This window comes from Sus scrofa, chromosome 13 (genome assembly GCF_054392235.1).
Source record: "Sus scrofa isolate SSC_HxYL_T2T_F1_AM1 chromosome 13, Sscrofa_HxYL_maternal_Yorkshire_Landrace_v2.0, whole genome shotgun sequence".
In the NCBI taxonomy this organism is placed as follows: domain Eukaryota; kingdom Metazoa; phylum Chordata; class Mammalia; order Artiodactyla; family Suidae; genus Sus; species Sus scrofa.
In genome coordinates, this window is record NC_139395.1 from 68,936,785 (window position 1) to 68,964,284 (window position 27,500).

The 27,500-nt window shown below is 39.4% G+C and overlaps 1 protein-coding gene across 15 annotated transcripts in view; it reads right to left on the minus strand.

The window, feature by feature from the left end:
* Positions 1-27,500, minus strand: part of SHQ1 (SHQ1, H/ACA ribonucleoprotein assembly factor) — a 287,083-nt gene that overhangs the window by 211,358 nt on the left and 48,225 nt on the right. For 10 of the 15 annotated variants that reach the window (XR_014823534.1, XR_014823536.1, XR_014823533.1 and 7 more), the window contains one exon: positions 14,720-14,840. Coding sequence is in view for 5 of the 15 variants with exons in the window: in XM_084989028.1 (XP_084845154.1) it covers positions 14,720-14,840 (121 nt within the window). In the remaining 10 variants the exon portion in view is untranslated. Of the gene's footprint in view, positions 1-4,151; positions 6,835-7,143; positions 9,868-13,951; positions 14,841-27,500 lie in introns of those variants that run through there. The other 5 variants (XR_014823530.1, XR_014823531.1, XM_084989027.1 and 2 more) reach the window with 3 other exon arrangements.

A 27,500-nucleotide genomic window follows, 5' to 3' on the forward strand; every position in this document is an offset into this window, starting at 1 on the left:
AAAAAACCCAAAACCCAACAGAGGCAAAGAAAAAAAAAAAATGAGCCATTACCCATAATTATGAACTTAAATGCCAATCACCCCAAAAGAGGCTAAATTCTGTAAACAGAAGAATTTCTCTAACAAAAGCCAATAGCCCGAGAATTATTTTTCCCAAATGAAGTCTTATCATTCATTCAGCCATGCAAGTCACCAACTCAGCCGTCATCCTCCGTGGTGCCTTCTCCCTCTCTCTCCAAATCCGTCCGAGTTCCAAGTCCTGCTTCCCTGGTCAGGCTACACTCATCCCTCACAAGGACTTTTCCAGCTGGTCTAACAGGCAATTCACACTATTATCCAGTAATGTCCTCCCAGAAAGTGCCTAAAATCCTTCACCAGCCTCCCACTGCTCTTAAGATCAAAATAAAAATTCTTATCATTATGTAGAAGGTGCTATACAGTCAGGCTTTGCCTCAATCACCAGCCGAATCTTGACAGATCCCCCAAAACCACACACATATGCCTTTTATGTTTCAGTCACCCCAGCTGAACATCCTATGTCATTTCAGTTTCTTGAACACATATACAACTGTCTCCTGTCACAGAGCCTCTGTAAGGGGACCTTCTACATCTTGTGAAATCCACCATCTCTCTTAAGTTAACTCCTGCTTGTACTTCAACACTCAAAGCAAATACTTCCCCGGAAAAGTTTCTCTGAACATTACCTGCCCCTTCTCCTACCCCTGCTACCAGACCAGGTCAGCTATCACCTGCTTTCACAGCAGCATGAATCTTTTTTCTTGCAGCACTTTCCAAGATTTTGCTTTTCCTTTTTGTGTATGTGATTATTTGATTAATATCTCTTTCCCCCTAGACCGTAAGTTCCACAGTGGAGGTGGGGAGGGGCATTCTGGTTTTTCGCTTATCAGTGTAGGCTCAGAACCTTAGCCTAGAATGCTGCACATAGCAAGAACTCATATATACTTGTTGAATGAATGGATGGATGGCACAGACACTCCAGCCTAAAGTAGTCAGAACTTAAAAAATCACTATACCCCCACTTGATAACAAGACCCCAAAAGATGTGAATCAGAGTAGGTATATGGCCTCATCTCTCACTCCCAAGCCTCAAGAGGAGAGCCCATTTTAGGTGGGCAGGTGATCTTTGAAAAAGTATGATCAAAAGAAACATGTTACACTGTCCCATAGATGATGAGAAAATTTGTGTAAGCTTTCATTTAAAAAACAAAACCAAAAATGTTCTCAGATAAATCTGGAGCAAGGCTGGATCTTTCTGATAAAAAGATAAGACAAACCTAGTATTTACCTCCTAAACATTCTAGATTTGAAATTTCCTTTTGAAATCAGGGGTTACAATCATGCTTCTGAAACATACATATGTGTAGTGCGGACATGTTCAGAATATAAGCTTCACAATTTCTTGAGTTTTATAATTAATCTAGTATTTAGTAAAGTGGAGATCCTTTGCCAATAGTTTTATTCATATGGCTCCAGCTTACCCAGCTTAAGTGAAATCCTTTTAACTCTTGTACCCCTTAAACCAAGTATATAGGACATTTGCTGACAACTGTAATTTTAAACATCAAGTTGAAAATGAAGTGAATTTCTTTCAATAAAAACTAAGTCCTGGAGTTCCCTTGGTGGCGCAATGGTTAACGAATCTGACTAGGAACCATGAGGTTGCGGGTTGGATCCCTGGCCTTGCTCAGTAGGTTAAGGATCTGGCGTTGCCGTGAGCTGTGGTGTAGGTTGCAGACGCGGCTTGGATCTGGCATTGCTGTGGCTCTGGCATAGGCTCGCGGCTATAGTTCCGATTGGACTCCTAGCCTGGGAACCTCCATGTGCCGCGAGAACGGTCCTAGAAAAGGCAAAAAGACAAAAAACAAAAAAAAAAAAAACAAAAAAAAAACAACTAAGTCCTATTTTTCTTGAAACTTTAGGATATTCTAAGGACAGAAATAAAATCCAAATTGGCTAGCAAACTTTCTTGGAATGGCCACAGGTACTTAAGGCTAGATGAGAGAAGATGTTTTATTCTTTGCTCAAAGTGTCTCTGGGTTCTAGGTAAGGTATCAAAAATGACACCGCCAGAGAATAAGTTTGGGTGTGTATGTGGCTTGAGGGTACAGCACAAGAAAGGGCCTGAAGAAAACAAGATCATCTGAACAGACATCACTTTTCACATTGCACTCTGTCATTTAAAGCACACCACATAATTATAAATCTGTGATGTAAAGTGATATCCACCACAAGGCTAACAGCAGTTCATCTGCACAAAGGACAAATATGCCAGGACATTAGAGTCTATTCTACGATCTGATGTGTTGTTGTAAAACTGAGAACACATGCACAGTAGACTTTGATCTGCTGTCTTTTTTTCTACTCTATAATTTTCTGTCAATAATAATATGGTACACCCAACAAGGAGATAAACTCATTTGAAAATAATGTCAAATTACTACTTGACCTAAATGCTAAATTCATATTTGAGAAATCTCAAGCAAGCATTGATGGATTATCTAATTATTGTCTATTTCATTGCATTCAGGGCACAAGGGCTTTCTTTTTTCATTTATTTACTGATTTAGTTGGGCCTTGAGCACAGGCCACCATACTTTTTACTCAATCGGTTCTTTAATATTCTGCTACATTTGAGGGGGAAAAAATAACAAACATCATCCTTGTAATTTCTTAAAATGCACATCACGGAAAAAATAAAATTCATGTTCACTGTAAAACAAAATGTTTCATGTTCACTTTTATACAAAAAGTTAAGTACAAACAGAAAGGCCACCTATAAATCTACAAGCCAGAAATAACTTTTATCAACATTAATGTGCTTCCTTCTAGGGTTTTCAATCTGTGAATACATATTTCTTAATGTGATTGAGCCGTTTTAGCAAATATGGCTTTATATACACATGGCTATTTCCATTTAACTTTCCAGTTATGATTTTTCATGATAGTGTAGTATTGTTAACCTTCTGAGACAGTGGGCTCCTTGATGCAGGAATTTTGACTTGAACTAACCTCCAGCACTGAGTACAATGCCAGTCATAGCAGATGCTCAATAAATTTTAGATTCAATTAGACTCTGAACTCACTTAAACAAATTAGCCATGAAGAAAAGAAATATGTATGATTACAAATAATTGAGTTCAATAATTATCATTATACATTATTAATAATTAATAAGCAATTATAAATATTTCAGATGAACATGGTTGGAGCTAAGAAATTACTACACACAGGTAGCTCCCTTTTGGAAGGAGAATTCAATGGAATGACTCTCCATGCTCTCCTTCAGCTACACAGTAGACCACCTGGTCTGTCTCTTGCTCAGGTGCGCACAATCTGGAGATGATGACGAGAGGAACGTCTGGAGTTGAAGGTTGGAGTACTTTCCTCTTTCTCAACCGGCTCATGTTCTCTGTCTCCAGAGGAGGGGATGGCACCTGAATGCAGGTCCCATGATGGTCAATTCCTGCACCTCTCTCCTCAGGGAAATGGCAGCGCAGTCCCAATGCCACCCTCTTGGTCAATGTTGCTCAGTAGTAAGTAAGGGACAGGGAAGGGATCTAAACATCCGTCCACCCAACCCAACCATCTAGACACCCACGCACTGCTCTCTCTACCTGCCTCTCTCTCTCATATTCCTCCAAACTATGTAAATACATATCTGCAAAAAGTTACTTTACATTTCCTTTGCCATTCATTTGGATACATAATATCTGTGTAGGTAACAGCATATATCCTTTTTTTGTGACTAGAATAAAAAGAATGGGATATACACTGAAGGTCCTAGAGAGAGAGGTTTAGTATTCTGTAACGAGAGGGTAAGACTGCTATTTTTTCATTTAAGCTTTTTACTGAATTAGAAAATTTTCAGTTCAATGAGCATTTACTAATAAGGGAAAGGCATTTTGCTAGGCGCTAGGCTATCAAGTTGAGTAAGTCTTTTGCCCTTTATGACATTCACAGCACAGATTTCTTTGGGCCCTTCTTCTTTGGATCAGCAATTAACAATGAAGTCACAAAATCATTCCTCACAGAATCATACATCTTGAGATTGAACTTCTATCACAACCCACTCCCAGGTCTATATAATCACTCATTCCAAATTTCATTCTTTTCTCATAACGATACTCAGCTTTTTGTTTTTAAAGTTTTAAGTTAACACATAGGACTCTGAAAAGCAAAAGATGTCTCTGCCCAAGAACTACATGCTGCCATCATGACAAAGGCTTGGCATTCCCAGAGGCTTCCTTCACTCAGCTACACAAGCAGAACATACAACTGAAGAAGGAAGTGACGATTTTGCAGCTGGCATAAATCTTCAGCTCTGGAAGTTGAGTTTCTATGTCTCCAACTTAGTTCAAGTGACTGGCAGAGACTGCCAGGAGTCCCTGAACCCCAACTCCAGTTTCTCAGGCAAGGCAACTGCTCCGTGGCCATACTTTGGGCATTTGAGAATCAATGTACAATGTGCTTCCTTTTGGAAAACAGGATGGTTGTTCTTCTAACCTTCAGATCAAGTATCCTGTCATTTAAAAAGGTTGGTACCCACAAAATATGATTTTTGCCGCTGATCCATAATTAGATACTAGCGAAGTTTACTTTTCTCTTAAATATAAACATAGATCTATTACAATCTTCCTGCACTCTAAAAAGGTTGTTTTATGCACTTTATGGGGTAACTGCACCTTACTTTGGAGGCCACTGCAATAGCAGGTTTGGAGAATAAATGTTTACATCAAAATGACAATTTTACAATATGAAAAAACTATCCAGGAAAAAAAGGTAGGAAATAAAAATAGAAAATAGTCTGCTTCACGAAAATACTAATTTATCATTTTAACAAAAGCAGAAGCTTCTATGAGGAAAAGACAACACACACCTGTGTAACAGCTGACACTTTTTTTAAACCTTCCAAAAGGCCATACTCAGTGAAAATATCTAAAAGTGGATCAGAAATTTGCTGATACCCATACAATCTGTCAAATTCTTTCGATACTCTGTTACTATCTGTATTTTATAAGAGAAAAATATTTCCTGGAAAGATTTAAATTGAGAACAGCAAATAAATAATCAATGATAAAATTATATAAACATCATACATCACTTACAACCTAAAATATACCCCAAGAAGGCCCTTTTCCAACATCTTTCCCCATCTCCGGGAGAACAAAACTCTCTATAGCCCTATTTATAATTTTCCCGGCTTCTATTTATTCAGGGAAGTAGTCAGAGCAGGAAATGGGACCAGTCAAAGGATCACAATCAATCTCATCACCTTCACAACATGCTGTGAGTGTAATTAATCCTCTATTTATTTAGGGGACTTCACACCCCTTACATTAAGGCAGCAACTCCCTGCTGGCTTCGGTTGAGATAATTATGTTATAACAAGGATTGGGTTTCAATCATATTTGGCAGAAGAAAAAGGAAATTGTACTTGAAGTTGTCGGTTTTTTTAAAAAGCTTTCTTGTGACTCCATTCAAAGGACGCTCTTGACAAAGCTCTCCTTAAACAGAGCACTTTCTAAGTACGATAACCGCACATATGCCACATTAATCAATGTAAGCCTCTTCTCTGAATGAGACATGAAGACCATCCAAGTACAGGGAAAACTCTATCTGCAGGAAAGAACATGGCTTTACAAAACCTGACTCGATCAATCCCCACCTGAACCCACTTGCTCCTGCAGGTGGGTCTCATCCACCAAGAATCCTCCCAAGGCTTCTGACCGGCAAAAATACGTTAGAACAGGGAGGTGAAGGAAAATACCAATTTGCTCACACAGTAGCTAATTATAGCCTGTGAAAAGCCAGGGCTCCGGCAAGCCAAAACCAAGGATTTGAGAAGTCTGGAGCCAAGTATCCGGAAAGAAAACGAGTAAGGACAGAGACAAAACCTAGCAAAGCCACAGCTCGCAAATGGGCCTGACACACAGGTGCCTCCACGGACCTGCTCTCCAACCTGGGAGCTGCCTAGCCATTCCTGCCAGGTTCTATCTCTGTTACAAGAATTTAAGAGTCTCAATTTCCCCTCCACCCTCCTCCTCATTTAGACAATTAATATGATATATGAAGTCTTGTCCATTTTATTTTTATAAATCTCTATTTTTATTAATAGAGCATGGCCAATGCCCACAGTAGATGTAGGACTAAAAATGATAAATTATCTTCAAATTTCTAAAAATTCTCCAATCTGCCAAACCTCTTTTTTTTTTTTTTCACGGTTTGTAGGTATTCTACCCTTCCTCTCAGGTATCTCAATATATCTCAATAATATTTCATTAACCTTTCAATAGCATTTAAGCTCTTGGAAAAGCAAAATGTGCAAGCATCTGAGCTTTACTGATGTGAGTTCCAGTTCTTAGTGAAAAACAAAACAAAATGTGCTCTCCTGGAACTGGAAAAGGACGTTAAGTAAAAACTGGGAAAATCGAAACAAACCCATGGATCTTAGCTAAAAATAATGCATCAATAATGGTTCCTTAATTGTGACAAATGACCATACCAACATAAGGAGTTAATAATATTGGGGAAACTGAGTGTGGGGTGTCTGGGAACTAACTCTCTGTACCATCTTCACAGTTTTTCTAAAACTAAACCTAAAACGCTTCTAAAATTAAAAAATTATCTTAAAAGGAAAAAGGCTAGAAATTACAAACAAAAAAACAATGAAAAACTGCACAAAATTGAACATTCTACAGAATTCTAGTTTTCTCAATGTGTACAGTTAGAGCAGGCATTCATATCTTTACAAAGGGTTATTTCAGCCTGAAATCTTTAGGAACATCCGTAATCCCATGATTTATTGGCACATTTCTTTTTTTTTTTTTTTTTTTTTTTTTTTTTTTTTTTTTTTTTTTTTTTTTGTCTTTTTGCCATTTCTTGGGCCGCTCCTGCGGCATATGGAGGTTCCCGGGCTAGAGGTCGAATCGGAGCTGTAGCTGCCAGCCTACGCCAGAGCCACAGCAACGCAGGATCCGAGCCGCGTCTGTGACCTACACCACAACTCACGGCAAACGCCGGAACCTTGACCCACTGAGCAAGGGCAGGGATCGAACCCGCAACCTCATGGTTCCTAGTCGGATTCGTTAACCACTGCGCCACGACGGGAACTCCTATTGGCACATTTCTTGTTTGAGAAGTCTAATGAAGAGCAGCAGCCCCCAGTGGGCACTGCTGAACTACTGGTGATAAGGTGAAGGCCCATTAAGTAAATCCCTTCTATATGAAACCGCACTGAAGGGCTACAAGTGAATGGATATTGGCAAGTACTAATCTTTTCTTATGGAGATAAAACCCACTTCCGTCCAGCATGAATTTGTGGATTTAATTAAAAATAAACAGTAAAACTAAAGAGCAACTTGACATGCCAGCATAAGCGCCTTACCAAGAATGATTTCAATTCAAGGGAGGTTTAACTTGCTTGAAATTCTGCACAATTGTTTCTTGAAATTTCTATATGCTAATCATTAGCAGCTAATGTAACACTTAACGATGAACCATTTGTCAGAGAAGTAACTTCCCCTGCAGAAGTGAAACCACCTAGAGTGTCTGATCATCATTGGTATGCCTGAAGTGAACACACCTCGGAACCACCCTCAGCCCTGTATTTTTATTCTGAGCATCAGTGACACAGGGCACCATAGCTGTCAGCACTCTCCCAGTTGTGGCTCACAGTGTTGTCCTGGGATTGCAGCAGGGTCCTGTTAAGGTGTCTGCCTACCCACATGCACCCTTCTCTGAGAAACGCAACAAGCTAGTGACAAAGTGAGCCCTGGGACCATGTGTATACCAACCACTTTAGTGGTCACCCTTCACCCCAAGCCCACTGTGACCAAGGTAACTAGACCAGGAGAAAACACTGACCCCTGCTGGGCCAACCACATTCTCCCTCTGCGGGAATCAGAAAGCAGTACTCTAGCCCAACTCACCTGAAACCAGACACAGGGAAACTCAGAGCCTTGCAACAGCCATCCTCCTATGCATGCAGCAAGAGAAGAGGGCAGAACTTGCACAGAAGCAGTTTGAGGGACCACAGGTCACCAGAAAGTAAGCTGATTGCCGCACTTCGTGGCTTGAGCTCTTGGGGCCCAGCTGTACTCCAGCACCTGGGTTCCAGAGGATAGCCTGCAGCCTCCTAAAAAGGCGCGACTTTTACTAGAAAAGTTTGAGCAGGTTTCTCGTACATAACCAAGTGATTTCTAAGTCAAGAACACAGCGAGAGTCTCCAGCATACTGAATGGAGAAATAAGGGTTTCATATCTGCCTCTGTTACTAAAACATCGTGACCCCAGGCTAACTGCAGACTCTCTAATTCAATAATAAAGGGGTACTATTAGGACAGATAAAACTGTGATCCAAATGCAAAAAAAGCCTCCTGTCTATCTTTGCCCTTCCAGTGCACCAAAGCTACAACCAGGAAGTCTGTTCTCTGGGTTGCTTACATGTCTGACTTGCCTGCTTCTCTGCATGATGTTATTTTCCCAGCCAGGAATGCATCCACTCCTGATTATTATTATACTCATATGTGTAACTGTCCTGTGTAACCAGATACCATTTTTTATGTTTTGCTATTAATTCACATCCCTTCTCCGTCCAACTCTTCTCCAGACATCTTTTCCAGCTGTGATCCAAATGTTCCTGACTCTCTCTTTATGGATGCTCCTTAGGGACCTCAAATCAACATTTCTGAAACTGAACTCCTCATTTTTCCTCCATCTCACTTCTCTTCCAACCTACACCCTCTCCAATATTATTTATTTCAGCAAATGCACCTCCAACAGCCTAGTTAAATGGTCAAATCCAGATCTCACCTTTGACTGCTCCCCTTTTCACTCTCCCCTAAGATCCTATCATTAACAAGTCCCGTCTCACCTACCCCTTAAATCTGACCACCAGTCTCCTTCCCAACTCTCACCACCATGGCTCAGGCTACAACTTCCTTTAGCCTGGATCACCCACCTCCAAACCAGCCTTTGAGCATTGAGTCTGAGCCCCGCCCTCACTCCAATTCATTCTCCACGATATGACCTGATGGGTCTTCCCAGAATTTAAAGCTCACTGTGTTGCTCAGACAGATACTCCAGAGCTCAACCTGTACAGTGGCTCCACTTTCTATCAGGACAAACTCCAAACATCTCCATGGGGCCAGGGCTCTATAAGAACTCTCCTGTCTCATTTCTTTCATTTCTTTCCTCCCATTTCAGTACCAAGGAATGGGAGCTCCAAACATTCTGGGCATTCAAGCTCTTTAAAAGGACCTTTTCTTCAGTCCCTACTATCTAAAATACTCTTCACCCCTGCTTCCTCATCCACATCTGATTTTTCAGCTCTCAGCTTCAACTCTTCCTTCCTTCCTACCCCCCAAGACTAGGCATGTGGCCTCCTGTGTGCTCCCACAGCACCTATACTCCCCACTGTGACCTCTAGCAGGCTAGTGCACAATATTCCCCTGGCATCTGTACTCCCCACCAGAGGACCAGCTTTTAGGTGGCAAGTCTCTTGATCACCAGAGTATCTCAGCATCTGGCAGAGAGCAGGGCTCAACAATTAGTGGTTGAAAAGAATAAATAACTCCACTTTTACACTTGGTGCTAATGTTTCACCTCTGCACATGAAGTATTCACTCCCTCGGCTTTTGGCAGATAAACCAGGAGCAAGAGAAAGGCAAAAGGAAGAGATCTAGGAGTTTCCATTGTGGTGCAGCAGAAACGAGCCTGACTAGGATCCATGAGGAAGCGGGCTGGTTCCTGGCCTTGCTCGGTGGGCCAGGTATCCAGCGTTGCCATGAGCTGTGGTATAGGTTAAAGACGCCGCTCAGATCCTGTGTTGCTGTGGCTGTGGCCTAGGCTGGCAGCTGTAGCTCCAATTCAACCCCTAGCCTGGAAACTTCTATATGCCATGGGTGCAGTCCTAAAAAAAAGGGGAGGGGGATGATATCTACACTGTTGTCAGGAACATAACGCTATTTCCTACCAAAGCACGTAGACAGAGGATATAACCAAAGCATTATGAGCAATGATACGGTCCTAAGTTTTCTAAATTGTTAAGATTCCAGAGCAGAAATGGCTTGGGCTTATTCACAACAGAGGAGAGTGAAGTCTCAGATTTACCAAATGAAACAAAACTATTTAGTGACAGAGTTGTCTCATTCTACAAACTTTGTACATTAGTGTCCAAAGTGTTGCAAAATAAGATTTCATTGGGGGGGAGGGGTAAGAATGCTGAAAAGGGGTGAAAAAAATATATGCACCAAGAGTATTAATCACGGTAAACTATTCATCAGTTCCATGAAAAAATGTTCAGCATTTCAAAGACATGTGCTTTCCTTTTCTCTTACAACTATTTACCTTAAAAAACTACACTGGAGAAAAAAAGATTTAAAACCTTCATGGCAAGCTCAGTTAGGATTTTAGACTTCAATTTCTTTTTTCACAATAAGGAACAACCAGAGCTCCTGCTGTGGCTCAAAGGGATGAGCAGCATCTTGGGAGCACTGGGATGTGGGTTTGAACCCTGGCCCGGCACAGTGGGTTAAAGACCTGGCATTGCCGAAGCTGTGGCTTAGTTTGTGGGTGTGGCTTGGATCTGGTTCCTGGCCCAGGAGCTTCATATGCCATGGGGCAGTCAAAAAAATAAAAATAAATAAATAAGGAGCAACCAAAATTTTTCCATGCAGAAAAACAAAATAATACTATACTCTATCCAGTGTCATTTCAAACCACACTACACATTAAAATCATAAAGTATCAAATTTTCTTCAGCGAGCATAAACTTGTAATGAGGAACTGATTAGATTTTTTTGAACACTATGCTACAGATATTATGCTATAAAGAAAAAGGATTTATAGGGTACTATCATAAGTATCAAACAAGTCACAAAATGATATGCGCAGCATTATTTCCACTGGTTTAAAAATGCACTGGAAAAATAACTAGAGAAAATATTAAAATACTAGCTCTGGCTGCATTAGATGAAGTCTCAGAGTGACTTGCTTATTAGGTCTTATTTGAGAGGCAGGGCTGGAACACATTGTATGGTTTTTTTTAATGGTACAAGCTTTTCCACCCCAGCTCATACCAAAGGGTGTAAAATGCTAAACTTTCAGAGGGTCAGAACTACCAGTTCTCTTTGTGAGTACAGCCCACCAGGAAAGAAATCAGGGGAAAGTGAGATCTTGAGTGTAGCTAAAAATTTCAGTGAAAGTAAAGTTAGAACTGATTCAGTTTGTTTTTGTAAAACAAGGAGAAATGCTCCTTCAACTGGCCTTACTAGGTACCATTCAATCCAAATAAAATTTACTATGTTCACAAAGGGCTACGATGGGCCCAGAGAGGTGTCCATTCCCATGAACTTTAACATTTTATTTATTTAAAAAAAGTATTTTTTGGAGTTCCTGCTGTGCCACAGCGGGTTAAGAACCCAACCGTAGTGCCTGGGATCGCTGCCAAGGTGCAGGTTTGATCCCTGGCCCCAGTGGTTTAAAGGACCCCACGTTGTCATAGCTGCAATGTATGTTGCAGCTGCAGCTCAGATGCAATCTCTGGCCCAGGAACTGCCATACACCAAAGGTGTGGCCATAAAAAAAATTTTTTTTAATTTTTTTAAATTAACGTAGAGTTGCTTTACAACGCTATGCTAATTTCTGTTGTACAGCAAAGTAGCTTAGTTATACATATATACATTTTTCTTTTTTTTTGTATTGCCTTCCATTATGGTTTATCCCAGGAGACTGGATATAGCTCCCTGTGCTATATAACTTTAACACTTTGGAGGGAGAAAGAGATACGCACCTAAATTACTACAATGCAAGGCAGGCCCAAATGGTCTCTAAACCAAGTGTTATTGGAACATCCTGGAGGAAGATAAAGGAATCCTTAATCCATCATGCTACAGAGAAAAGCTCTCTACAGGTAGGACTTTTTTCTCACTCTCCATCGCCTGCAACCCCATACCATCGGCAAAGACAACTGCTTGTCTAGGTGGCATATCTGGAAAAACACGAAATCCGGACCCAGAAGACCCGAGACTATGACAGACCTATCTCTTATAAGGTGTATGACCTCAAGCAAACCACTTCCACATGCTCCCACCCAGGGCCTATTTGCTGTAGTCGCCACCACATTGGAAACCTCCAGTGAAGCTATAGTGAAGGATGGCAGGGAGTGTTCCTTTTCAGAAAAATTATTTGTAGAGTCTGTAACTTGGAATAAAAATACAGGAGCTTCAGTTTTTAAGATCTGCAAATATGCTCTACAAGAGGCAGATATCACAAGGAAAACCACGAAGCACTAAAGCAAAACTTCATAATTGTTGCCCTAACTTCATTAATTCGGTTTAAGGATGACTTCGCTACCCATATTCCAGTAAGTTTTTGCCAAAGCAAATGTCTGACTATAAAAATGGAATGCTAGTCAGAATTCAGCACTTGTCCGGTATTTCAAATAAAATTTTATACAGTCATCATTATAATCAAATAGAGACTGAGGAAAAGGCAAAACTATTTTAAAACATAAAAATAAGGTGCTAGATTTCACTAATAAACTGTATGGGAAAGAAATAAAATAGAAGGTGAAAGTAAGGAAGAAATTAGTTATGAAAAGTATGGACACTCACTGCAGTATTATTAATTCACAGCCAAGAAAGTTCACACAAAAGATGATACTGGAAAGCTCAATTATACTGTGCTTGAAAAATTATGAATGAAATTAGACAATTTAATTAAAATTAGGTTATCTTATCTCAGAGGGGAGAAAAAAATAGCTGGGCTAGACCAGAGTCAAAATGCAAAACACAGAGTGAAAACAAGACGGACTCTTTGGCAAAAGGAAAGTTACAGTCAAATGGGTAAATTTGAAAAAAATGTTCCCAAACTAATTTGAAGAGTTCCTGCTGGTTTCTCTCCTCTATTTCACTCCCCAATAAGTTAATATCTTTCTAAAAATTATTATTATCCTAACAATGACTAGGAACCTAAGAAGGTCGTTTTATTCCCTGCAACTTAAAACCAAGGGAAAAATTTTTTTTAAGCACAAGAAAGTCCTATTAAACCCACATCAACTTGAGGGCATACACCCTTCTACTTCAATGAAACACGATCTTCTCTCTAGTTAATAAAGAATGCCACAAACAGAGAAAGGAAGCACTCATGGAAACGGGATCCTGGCACAAACCTCAATGCTCATTACATGCTTATAAAATCCTCACCCTGAAAGAAAAAAGAAAAACCTAAACCCTCACAAATAGACTATTTCAATTTAATTTTATTATGAAAACAACAGGAAATGACAGCAGGGTATTTGATAAGCTCAATTAGCAGGAGGATCAAATGAAGTGATGACATACCATTATGACCTCAGGGGTTAAAGATGCAATTTTCCATCTGGCGAAATCTAGATTTCCAACATGAATGCTGACACCACCTGCTGTATGTTATTAGACATTATCCTGAGCAGTCCCTAAGCATTTTGCTTACAACAGGTATAGCCTCAAGTTTTTTTCTTATTGCACTCTGCAATATCGTGAAATTGCTTCTCCATGAATAGAAATCAAAAATAAATTCTATATAATGACTCACTCAGAACAGGCATCAAAAGCCACCCTAAAGCATTCATTTACCAATCATAGTAATAGTAAAAATATCATGATCATTTTTCTTCTAAGTCATGAATGATGTTGTGCCATCATTTTCAATAGCACTTAAGAATTCCAACCAAAGGCTTTCATTGTATGTTCTCAATTAACAGTCTCCTGCTCCTGAAATGGATATTTTGGGCATGTCAGATAAGAATCAGGTCTATAGAACAACCTGCACAAAATGAAAACTCACTGCACTTTTTTTTTTTTTTTTAAATGGGCTGCACCCACAGCACATCGAAGTTCCCAGACTAGGGGTCAAATCAGAGCTGCAGCTGCCAGCCTACACCACACCACAGCTTGCCAGATCAGAGCTGCATCTGTGACCTACACCCACAGCTCACAGCAATGCCAGATCCTTACCCATTGAGCATGGCCAGGGATCAAATCTGCATCCTCATGGATTCTAGTTGGGTTCATTACCGCTAAGCCACAACAGGAACTTTTTTTTTTCACTGCACTTTTAAACTTGATACACTTCCTTGAGCGAGGTAATTGTAAATATATATATATATTTAACATACCAAGTGCAAGGGACGCATTTGGGAATGTTTAGACCCTCAGAAACATTTTATTAGGCTCTGAAGGTCACTGTTCTTATACTTTGAATAGTGGATTTCATAGGTCAGTTGTTAACCAAAGAGGGCACAGCTCTCACTGTGGTTAGATTTAGGTCTGTAGCCTGTGATATTTACACATATGCCCCCACATACATATTCATACCTCACTGTAAGTCAACTTACAGACACGGGTTCAGATACCCAGTCTTGAGATTTCACTGAGGACAGTCAATACCATAACAATGAAGAGTCAGAACTGTGTTTTAACACTTACTTTCCAGGCTGTACCAATTTTTTCTTGTAAAATAAACTTTTCATCCCTGTGCCTCTTCCCTAACAACTTCACCAAGCTCTCCTTGTTGATCCAGTACTTCTTAAGTGTATGGTAGCTATATGGGTTTCTCTCTCATTAAAACTTACTCTCCAGGTAATTTCATTTTCTTCCTCCCTGGAAAGCAGGGACATGCTCTAGAAATGCATGTAAAACTTGTAACTCAAAACTTACTTGGCTTTCTGAATCCACACACAGTAGTCAGATATGTAGAGATCATTTAGAATGTAAGCTGGATCGTTTTCCTGAAAGATTTTGTGAATGTCCAGTAGACACTTTAAAACTGCACTTTTACCTGAAGGAAATTGAAAAAAATCAAATTATCCTTAAGAAAAAACACATGATTTTTTAAACTGAGAAATTCACATACTGGGGGGTACTATATTTACAGCAGCTCAGAGTTTTAATGATTTTGTGAATATTTTTCATATTTTTTGATTGCAAGAAATCATATCAGTAAAGTCCAAATTCCTTTATTTCTTAAGAACTATGAAAAATCTTTATACTCTATTGTTATAGTTGAATAATTGTGGTTGCCATAAAAACACCATGAAACAAAACTAGGTATATTAAATGACAGGGAGAGAAGTTTTCCTAAGTAAATGAATATTTAAATGCATCGTAATTTTAATTAGATTATGTTCTAATTCAAGCTTTCAAAATACCATGGGAAAGTATATTTCAGTTTTCAAACTTCTCTATTTCTTATGTCAACAATTTTTGCCAAAGAATCATCTAGTACAAACTTAAAATTTACTCACCTGAAAGAACTGAGGAAAACTCAGCTGAAAAGTAAAATGTCATAGCACTACTTCAAAAAGACGCCAACAAAAATCACTTGGAAAAAAGCTCAAAAGTACTAAAGTCTTGTTCAACCTAATTACTTCCTCCTGGCTGTGAAATGAACCTAATTTTAATCCAAAGCAAAGCCTACAAAAGGAACCCTTCACAACTCAACAATTCCCTATGCGCGCCCAACTTCAAGATAGTCCCTGAAATTTATTAAGTATAAGGCAAATTACTAAACCTATACTGGTACTACTTCCTTTGATCTGTGAAACACAGCATTTTCTAAGTCTGTTTCATTCTTTATAGTTCTAAAATGTGAAACTACTGTATATTGATTAAAGAAGACAGTGGATGTGCTTTCATCAACATTTCCCACTTGACTATTAGATGTGATGAAGGAATTGTGAGCTATATAATGACCTCTCAAGATGCCAAAATTGCTGCCACTAAACTTTTAACACAATTAACACTAGAAAGTCAGCTTGAAAAGATCGGGGACTTCTGTTTCATGTGGTGGTTAATCCCCAACACCTAAAACAGAATCTTGTAGCAGCAGATTTTAGCATTTTAAGAATGAATGAATAAATGACACAGTAATCGCTTGCTTGAACCCTTGCAATGTGTTCCATTTTGTGGCCCCAACACACCAGGCCTTGATGAGTCTTCCCTGGAAATGCCTCTTGCAGCTGCCCTTTCCTCACCACTCCCTGACCACCAATCCTCACTCACGCCTAAATGAGACACTCTGCCTCATCCCTCGGATTCCACTCTCTTCCCCTCTTGCCCTCTGAAACACATTTTTCTTTTTAATGATTTTTATTTTTTTTCCATTTTAGCTGGTTTACAATGTTCTGTCAATTTTCTACAAGCAAGGTGACCCAGTCACACATACACATATACATTCTTTTTCTCACATTATCATGCTCCATCATAAGTGACTAGATAAAGTTCCCAGTGCTATACAGCAGGATCTCATTGCTTATCCATTCCAAAGTCAATAGTTTGCATCTATTAACCTCATATTCCCAGTCCATCCCGCTCCCTCCCCCTCATTTTTAAAGCACTGCTTTTGTTGAGTTCCCTCCCTGCAGGTGCTTTCAAGGCTCTGTTGACTTGTTCATGGCCCCTTCCCCACACCTGGAATGCCTTTTCTTCTCCCTTCGACCTGGAGGAATCCTAGCCAGCCTTCAAGGCCAAGCTCAAGTCTTCATCCCTCAAGAAGCCTGGACTGACTTCCCTAGTCCTCAGGGCTCTTTATTAAACCCTGCAGAGGACGAGTCCTGATATGGCTCAACAGGATCGGTGGTGGCAGCTTGGGAGTGCTGGTACACAGGTTCAATCCCCAGCCCAGCACAGTGGATTCGACGTTGCTGCAGCTTGGTGCATGGCTGAGGCTTGGATCTGATCCCTGGCCTGGGAGCTCATATGCAGCGAGGCGGCCAAAAAAAAACCAAAACTGGAGAGGAAAGAAGCAGAAAGGACACTCAGCTGATTCTCCCTATAACCTCCCTTGCTCATCACAGGAGAAACTGAGGCTCAAGGGTGGTAAGATACTCAGAATGCCACTGAGTTGAGGGCCCAGGATCCAAATTCTGATCTTACTGACTCCAGACTGTGTGTTCTTGGGCTACATCACATTTTTATTACTCAAGAGTTAAGCAAGTAGTAAGCTCAAGACAGGGATCATGTCTTTTTCAGAAATGTTCACTATTTATGTGACTTCCTCATATGCAGAGGGGAAGAAGGTGGATAAGCACTCCACTGCTCAATGGGTTAAGAGAAAAAAATACTTAGAAGGCCTAAAACTACACTAGGTTAAGGCAAGGTCTTTGTGACTTGTCAGAGTGGCCCAGGTTAACTGATTAACGTGGCTTCCTCCTACCCCAACCACAGGTCTATTTCAATTACAAAATAGGATTTCAAGAGTGTGATGGCAGGAGGAGGGATTATGATCAAAACTCACAGAACTGATGAAAGTCAATTAGCCACGTTACCCAAATAGGAAAAAGTCAAGAGAGAACTAAATAAACTGTGAGAATTTTTGGAATGGTTCGAACTGCAAAAGAGAAGAAAATGTCAGGGCAAGCATGTGCCTATTTCTTACTTTCTGTCTCTTCTTTGTGGGGAGGGGTCAGGGCAAAGGAGTTTGGTTTTATGACAACTACTAACTTCAAGATTTAGAAGTCAACCACATGTCTTTACCAAAAAAATAAACTGTTCACTTGAAACTTGTATAAGCTCCTCTACAGCATACCGTCTCTCTCAAGATGGAATGTCTTACTAATACAAGCAGGTTAATAGAAAATGCAGGATTTGGAGCTGGGCCTCACAGCAAATAATTCAGTGAGTAAAGGAAAGGGTAGGTATGACAGCTGGAGGATGGCTTAAAAAGGAGAAGTGGGACTTAAAATGGGGTGGGTTGGGGAAACAGAAAAAGACCATTTGGGTGGAGCAGATGGTTCAAGGAGAAAATGGGGAGTAAACAGGTGATCTTGGCAGAAGTGAGACTGTGAGAAGGAGATGAATGCAATCAGGCAGGACTGAGGGGAGATGGGCTAAGGGGAGGTGTGGACAATAAGGATCAAAGACCCCACAAGCCAGAGATGTGTATGAAAGAGTATGGAATTAAGGTCATATATTTAATGAGAATCCACTGCAACCATTAACTAATGAGATTTTTTTTTTTTTTTTTTTTTTTTGCTTTTTAGGGCCGCATACATGGCATATGGAGGTTCCCAGGCTAGGGGGCTAATTGGAGCTACAGCTGCCGGTCTACACCACAGCCAGTGCAACACCAGATCCAAGCCACGTCTGCGACCTACACCGCAGCTCTCACAACACCAGATGCTTAACTCACTGAGCGAGGCCAGGGATCAGACTCTCAAGCTCATGGTTCCTAGTCGGATTCATTTCCCCTGCACCACAATGGGAACTCCTTAACTAATGAAATCATAGGAGTTATTTTTCTATGTGCTAGGTGGGATGCTGCCCAATTCATTAATGGTGGATAAAGCCAATTAAATCTTTAAATTTAAAAAAAAATTGTCTAACTGGCACAACACTGTAAATCAATTATATTTTTTTAAAAATTCCTAGCTTTATTTAGCAGACATGCCTAAAGTGAGGCTGCTAAGGGACACAGGCAAATTCAAATCTTCCAGCTATCACAAAAGAAAAATAAACATAATAAAAGCAACATCCAAAGTTATTAAGTTTTTTAATTTAAAGTGAAGCTACATGAAGCTTGCCATGTTTTGATCTCTATTTTCCTAAAAAAAAAAAGAGAGACAAATACACATGGGAAAAACCCTTAGGTACACCCAAATGTATTAATGGTATTTGTTTCCACACTTACTGAACAAATACGTGAGCCCCTGATGTCACATGGGATTACAGTTGTTTATTCTTCTTTACATTTTCCCCAGTTTCAAAATACTCCACAATAATTTTCCATGAGCTTTTTACTCATTTAACAAAAAAAACAGACATACCTGACTACATAGCCAAGCCTTGAAATAACGACAAAGGATGTTAAAATTTCTAAATTCACATTTAAATTTTCTTTACCTTGTATTTTTGAGCAACTGAGAAGAAATATTTAGAGCAGGTGATTTCAGAAAGTCATAGACGAGGCAATTTTGAAAGGGAAAGTTACACACTCTTCAAAAGCTTGTGTTTTCATTTTAAGTCTTACTCAAACTATTTTTGCAGGGTGCTATATGACAAATAAGGTAGAAGACAATGAGGCTACTGTGAGCTGGCAATCTAGAACAAAAAAGTACATTAAACCATCCTGCTCCCAACAATGACTACTGTTACTCCAACGTCATACTGGATCTCGTCTGTTCCTACTAAATCATCAGAGATGATTATGGCACCATAGCCAAGAGACTCAGGAAGCATATAGTTTTTCTTATAAACATCTCTTTTGCATTGATTGCTCTTCTCAGGTTGCCAATCACTTATCCAACAGCTATCAGCAAAGGAAAGGGCTGGCCCTCCAGGATGTCACACAACCAGTGGCTAGAAGGGGACTCAATGCACCTGCCTCCTGTGGGGATTTATCCAGTCGTGGGCTCGTCATATAGGCGTACAAAACTGATCAGGCCTAAATCCAAAAGAATCATTTCTGCTGAAAGGCACTGCAGGAAAGTTACCATTTTCTGTCAGTTCACTGCCTAGCCCAGGGCAGGAAAAAGCAGGTACCTTGCACATAACCACGGTAACTATTTTCCCTGCAGCAATCCACTAACAGGCCTCTCCAAAGAGTTAAGGATTTTCTATGCATGACCAGGTCCTCAGCGACGCCAACTCTATCCACTCAAGAAAGGCTTCTGACACCAGGATCTCTTCATGAGAGTTCAAAACCAGTGAAGGCAAGTTTAAAACTTATCCTGGTATATAAATGACAAGTGTCGTGAATGTTTTTACCTCAGGAAAAATGACTGTCTAATGACAACAGAGAAACATAAGGACAATATAAAAAAATATGGATGACAGTAACAAGCAGGTGGGCAGTAAACAATATTTAACACAGTTTCTGCCTGCACACTCTCCAGCTTTCCTTTAAAAGGAGGTCTCAGGTTAATGTATCTTAAAACAGAGACAAGATTGAGCTGTTCTAAATTAGAATCCATTGGCTATTTGAAATCTTCCTATCAGCCAACTGGGTTTGGCAATAATCACTCACTGACAGACCAGCTCATGGTTGAAGACACTTAAGAAATGGCTCCCATCTCTAGGAGATTATAAAGACAGTGGATGTTTTTACTGGCTAAAAACCAGCACAGAAAAAAACAATATAAACTGCTAACTCTATACAGTAAGAGCTAAATTTCTTTTCAACTATTGGTACATTATAGTTGTGATGTATCTGGCTGTGGTTTTCTATGTATATAGTTTTCGTCTTTAAAGTTGTGAGCTACACAAGACAAGAAGCCATAAAGAGTAAAGGAAAAAGAGGTGGTTATTCAAAACCCCTGGTGGAAAGCACTGCCTGGCTTTCATTTGTAAAATTGCCTCAAAATAGAAGTCACCATGGCTATCATCCCTAAATACCTAATTTAGTAGATATCTGGCTAGAATCCTGGGATTTTGATGAGACGTTATCAGGAGGGATAATTTATGAATTATTTTTAACATTAATTATCATAGATCATTTGATCATAAAAAGGGAAGACACGAACTGTGTCAAATTATTCAAAATTAAGGGAATCAAAGTACAATAACTTGCTTCAATATCAGAAAGTAGCATAAAGGCAAGTCCCTAACAATTAACACAAACATGCGTTCAATTTAACTTTATGAAAGTTGCTCAGTCTATTTATACTTTTATCCTCAACTTCCTCCAGATGCCATTTAAGCTCTTATGTTTCTGAGTTGTAATAAGAAACACATACCAGAAGCAATGACAATTATTATTTTGAGCACAAATTCATAGTCCTATATCAATTTTTAGATTCTTTTTTGGTATTAAAATTACATTTTTTTGGCCACACCCACACCACAGTTGAAGCTTGTGCCACAGCTACCGCAATGCCGGATCCTTAACCCGCTGTACCACACGGAAATTTCCAAAATTACATATATTATCTGCATAGCCAGAAACAAAATGAACACAAAGCAAACATATACTGTGTAAATGTTTCCTTTGCACAACCCTCAAGCCAACCCTAATTTACTATCAAGTCTCAAAATGGGCATTATTTCCTTAGGAACTGACTTCCAACGGCCTCTCCTAATGCCTAGCACATTGTCTGTTATGGCAGTTGACAGCTACCCACTTCTGCTGCACCAAGTACTTTCCATACATTGCTTTACATAACGCTACTAGTTCAGTGCTTTCTTGCTCATTTCATTGGTGAGGAAACTGAGGCTCAAGGTAATGAAGGGGTTGGTCAAGATCACAGCTAAGAAGCAAGAATCAGACTGAAAATAGGTACATTTTCCTCCCAGCCACAACATAGCACGGTACCATATTTATCAGCTTGGGTGGAAACCTCCTTGACAGGAAAGAACACAGCTTCTCATTTGTCTTCCCTGGTCTAGAACACTGTCTGGCAAATGATAGGATCCTGTTCAATAAAGGCTGGTTGTTATTGTACCCAGGAGTACACAGAACCTAAGTTTAAAAACACAGGTCAAATTAGTCAGTTAACATGTACTAGTTATAACACCTTTGTGACCTGTGCATTTAAGCTATGGGGTCAGGACAAATGTGGGGTATACAATGTGTCTGCCTTCCCTTTTAATTTCTAATCCCTGATAAGAATATAACTGTGCCAACTTTCTTACATCACCACACCATCAAAAGTTCAAATAATGAATTTAACCCAGGGCTGCTTTTTGTTTTTTCTGCTCTAACAATCCCTGCTGGATTTGCTGGTTTGAAAGGACAGCCTTGACATGCACTCGGTCCTCCTCCTTAAGTCACCTGTCAAATCAGTGGCCGTGTCAGTTTAGAAATACATGTCCGGATGTCATCAAAATTACATAATGGCAGCATGACTAATTTCCATTTCTTTAGACAGTTAAGAATGAGGCATCCAAGTTCAAGGTGGAACATTTTCTTAAAAATCCCATCTATACAGTAAGTACAAAAATAGAAAGGTTAAGAAGTTGAACATGCATAGCAAAAAGCTCTTGGAACAGTTGCAAGCTAGACCTGAATTTTTAAAAAACTCATAAGCATCGAAAACTTCTTAATTCTGTGCATAAGGTTTTAATTACAACTATTCCACCTAATGTAGACAGTATGTGTCTCAATGCCTGGTAGCTCAATTTAAAATAAATTCTATTCTGGGGAGTTCCCTTTGTGGCTCAGTAGTAATGAACCAGACTAGTATCTATGAGGACATGGGTTCGATTCCTGGCCTCACTCAGTGGGTTAAGGATTCAGCATTGCCTGAGCTGTGGTGTAAGCCACAGAGGCGGCTCAGATCCTATGTTGCTACGGCTGTGGTGTAGGCCAGCAGCTATAACTCCAATTTGACCCCTAGCCTGGGAACTTCCATATGCTGAAGGTGAAGCCCTAAACAAACAAACAAACAAACAAAAAACCAAAAGACTATTCTGGAGTTCCCACTGTGGTGCAACAGACCAGTGGCTTAGCATGCAGGTTTGACACCTGGTCAGGTACAGTGGGTTAAAGATCTGCAGGGTGGCCAAAAAAGAAGAAGAAGAAAAAAGACTATTCTACTTCATTTTTCCAGGCGGTAAAACTTAATACAAAAACTTATGACTTATTTTTTTGGAATTAACTCAGTTTTGAATTGGGAAAACTAAGACTGTGCATATACAAAGCAGAAATACACAGGAAGAAATGTATAGGATTCCTCAAATGGCACATAAAGGGGAAAAATAAACCCAGTCCGACCAAACTTATGAGTCCCCTTTAGTGATGTGAAATACTGATCAGTAGGTCACAGTAAAAAGAAAGAACCAAACCCTTTTGACACCCTCACTGTATTACAGTAAGAATATTTGCTGACGGTTTATGTTTACACACTGTAGAACTAAGCTTAATGCTTCTTTACATTTAGTGTACAGTAAATATAATCTAGTAAAGATGATGACAGGTCTGTATCTTCATGCAAATTTAATTTATCTTAGCAAATGACATTTTTGGGGTTTTTTTGTTGTTGTTTTGTTTTTTTGGTCTTTTCAGGGCTGCAACCACAGCATATGGGGGTTCCCAGGCTAGGGGTCTAATCGGAGCTGTAGCCACAGGCCTACGCCACAGCCACAGCAACCCCAGATCCGAGAGGCATCTGTGACCTACACTACAGCTCACGAGACCCAGTCTCCTCAGGGAGAAAGACAACTACTATACAGTATCATTTATATGTGCAATCTAAAAAATACAACAAACCTGTGAATATAACCAAAAAGAAGCAGACTCACAAATAAAGAGAACAAACTAGTGGTTACGAGTTAGGGGTGGGGCAAGACATGGGTCAGAGAGTAAGAGGTACAAACAATTTGGTTCAAAATAAGCTATAAGGATATATTGCACAACACAGGGATAGTCAATATTTTGTAGTAACTGTAAATGGAATATAACCTTTAAAAATTGTATTTAAAAAATTAAAAAATTAAATTTAAAAAAGACCCCATATTCTTATAAAGCACTGTAGGCTTTCACAGCCTCACCTCAACATACTCCTCCCGCCTTTTTCCTACAACCCCCCTTCACAGCAAGGCCGCCAAAGTGGAATATTTGTCATTTCTTGAACATATAACTCCTTTCCTTTCCTCTCTCTGGTGTTCTTTGCCTTCTACTTTCTCAGGGAACACCTTCCTCTACTTCTTTTCTAAATCCTACACATTCTTTGAGCAATAAGGACCCTATCTATATATATATCTCACTCACCAGGCCCACACTGCCTGCCTCTCCCATGTCTTGCCCCTCCCCCACCCATATCAGAAGCACCATCTGGAGTCAGAGTAAAATTTAGTGCTGGAATCCTGTGTCTCCTCACCTCCACTTTGACCAGGCCTGGCTGAGGAAGATAATAATACAAAAGCAAGTAGAAAGAGAGGTAAGGGATCTGGGTTTGGTTTTGTTTGGATTTAATAAGGTTTCTGGTCACAGTCACTGAGAGAATGCAGGTCATACACACCCTCCCGCCATCGCCTCTTGGCACCCACCCAGGGTTGACACTGGGTCTCAAGCTGTGATGGGTGGAGCAGAGAGCTGTCCGGGCCCTCACTGCCACTAGAAGATGGCAGGTCCCATCTTCTAGTGGCAGTGAGACAGAGACAGGTGGCACTTAGCTTGCTTAAGAGTTCAAGTCACAAACTGATGGTCTACACGGCCTGGCTTGGGTGCTCACGCAGACCTGCCTCTTACAGCATTACATTCAATCTTCATGTCGTTGTTCACATTTAAACTTTTAAACTACCTTGTAACAAAGACCATAACTTTCTACTTCTTTTTAAGTCCCTAAAGGTGGCAATTCTACCAACCACGGGGCAATAGGCTACTGATGGAGCACGTATGTCTCGAGTTCACACAGGCACAATTACTCCCATGTGTGTTCCTTAGACTCTGCCATCCTCCCTCATTCACCTGCTTGACCAAGTAGGCATCTCAGTTTATTTCTCCTCATGCTGAGGGACTGCTGAGGGACAAACTCTAATAGGAACCAACCAGATCACCTCCATCTCATCCTGGGCTGGTGCAGGTGGGGGAGGGAGAGAAACAGATGACACGATACCCTGAATGTTGGCCGCTATTTAAGATGGAAAGCAGCCAAAGACCTCGGCTCACTTCAAGAGGGATATCCTCCAAACCTGTACACAGCGACCCTTGAAGGACAAGATTGTTAATCTACACATAACTATAGTTGGCCTCGGTATCTGCAGTTCCATGCCATTCACTGATTCAACCAACCACTGACTGTGGAGTACTGCAGTATTACTGCTGAAAAATACCAACCTGCAAGTGGATCTACCCACATTCAAACCCATGTTGTTCAAGGGTCAACTTCATATATACCTGTGCCTACAGCAAGCCTACTACAGCAAGGAGAGGTACATGTTTTTTCTGTAAAGATCCAGAGAATAAGTATTTTGGCTTTGCAGGCCACATAATTTGTTCCAACTACTCAATTATGCCATTATATCACAAAAGCCGCCGTAAACAATACACGAGTGAATAAGCATGACTTGTTCCAATAAAGCTTTATTTATGGCCACTAGAATTTGAAGTTCACATGATTCACATGCGTCATGAAATACTACTTTTCTTTTGATTTTTTTCAACATTTGAAGATATAAAAAACATGTTTAACTCACAAGCCAACCAGGATGGATTTGGCCTATGTATGGTAGTTAAACTATTTTCTACGTTTTTTTAATTTATTTTTGTTTATTTTTTTTAGATTTTTATGTTTTCCATTATAGTTGATTTACACTGTTCTGTCAATTTCTACTGTACAGCAAAGTGACCCAATCATACATATATATATCTTCTCTCATACTATCTCCACCATGTCCATCACAAGTGACTATATATAGTTCCCTGTGCTATATAGCAGGATCTCATTGCTTATCTACTTCAAAAGCAATAGTTTGCATCTATTAACCCCAGACTTCCACTCCATCCCACTCCCTCACCCTCCCTCTTGGCAACTACAAGTCAGTTCTCCAAGTCCATGAGTTTCTTTTCTGTGGAAAGGTTCATTTTTGCTGATTAGATTCCAGATATAAGTGATACCATATGGTATTTGTCATTCTCTTTCTGACTTATTTAGTATGAGAGTCTCTAGGTTCATCCATGTTGCTGCAAATGACATTATTTTGTTCTTTTTTATGGCTGAGTAGTATTCCATTGTGTATATACACCATATCTTCTTAATCTAATCATCTGTCAATGGACATCTAGGTTGTTTCCATGTCTTAGCTATTGTGAACAGTAGTGCTGCAATGAACATACCAGTACATGCATCTTTTTCAATGAAAGTTTTGTCTGGATATATGCCCAGGAGTAGAACTGCTGGGTCATATGGTGGTTCTATGTTTAGTTTTCTGAGGTACGTTCATACTGTTTTCCATAGTGGTTATACCAACTTACATTCCCACCAACAGTGGGAATGTAAGGGTTCCCTTTTCTCCATACCCTCTCCAGGTTTTGTGATTTGTTGACTTGTTAATAATGACCATTCTGACTGGTGTGAGGTGGTACCTCACTGTAGTTTTGATTTGCATTTCTCTCATAATTAGTGATATTGAGCATTTTTTCATGTGCCTGCTGGCCATCTGTATGTCTTCTTTGGAGAAATGTCTATTCAGGTCTTTTGCCCATTTTTCAATTGGGTTGTTGGCTTTTTTTGCTGTTCAGTTGTATAAGTTGTTTGTATATTTTAGATATTAAGCCCTTGTCAGATGCATCGTTTGAAACTATTTTCTCTCATCCCATAGGCTGTCTTCTTTTTTTTTTTTATGATTTCCTTTGCTGTACAAAAGCTTGTCAGTTTGATTGGGTCCCAACAGTTTATTTTTGCTTTTATTTCTGTTGCCTTGGGAGAAGGTGTTTTCTTAACAGGCATTCTCCCCTGTAAATTGTAAATACTTTTATTTTATAGCTTAATTTTTGTCTTATTTTTATTACATGATAAACTCAAGAGCCAAGGTCAAGTCATATATGTCCTCATAATTCTGCTGATTCTGTTATAATGCTTTGCATAGAGAAGGGATTTGATTTGTATCTGTTGAATAAATATCTGCTTGTTTGTTATTTTTCAATATTAATTCCTATTTAAAGGAACTCTAAATTGCAAAAATGTAATTCTTCCATGTTTTCCAAATAACATAAAAAGTATTATTCAATTTACTTCATCTAGATCTCAATATTACCATGTATTAGTACTTTCACTCATTAAGGTCAAATACAATATTCTCTGCCCAAATTTGTCTTAAATACATGCATTTTTCTGCTTTCATCCTCTTACTTAAAGAAAGTAAACTTATAGTTACTTCCTTAAAAACTCAGACCAATAAATAAAAATAAATAAGTAAAAATAATCTCAAAACTGACATTAGATTTATTTAAGAAGCACTAACTATAGAAGTTTTTTTAAAGCTATAATGTCAAACCATGTAACTAACCTCCTGAGGTTTTTTTTTTAACATCACTCAGCTTAGAAATTGCATAAATTAACAAACCATCTTAAATAGTATAGGAACTACAATGTAGATCAAAATTGGAGATGTATATACATGTCAATATTTAAGAGATCAGCAGATTTTGAGCCATCATCCATTAGGTAAGATACTTTAAGTGATTTTTTTTTGGGGGGGGAGCAGAAAAACCATAAGTTCTTAATCATCTGTGGCCATTAAAAGGCAATTTATTATTTGTAAACCATACAGGAAATGCTGCCCCCTACAGAGTATTTTAAGAGAACAAAGAATATTCTATATAAATGTAACCCAGCAATTACCAAGAGAGCAATCTAAAAAAATTTTAGTGATTAACAATATTTAATGATTAACAGGATTATTGGGGAAAAAAGCAGCTATGGAGTTGACTGGAATTTGATTTTCTTCCCTTTAATGTTTATTGCTCATATACACTATCCTTCCACACAAAAGTATATATGTAAACCCACAAAGGCTGAGGATAAATAACATCTATAGCAATAACGTGCCAATTTAAGAGTTG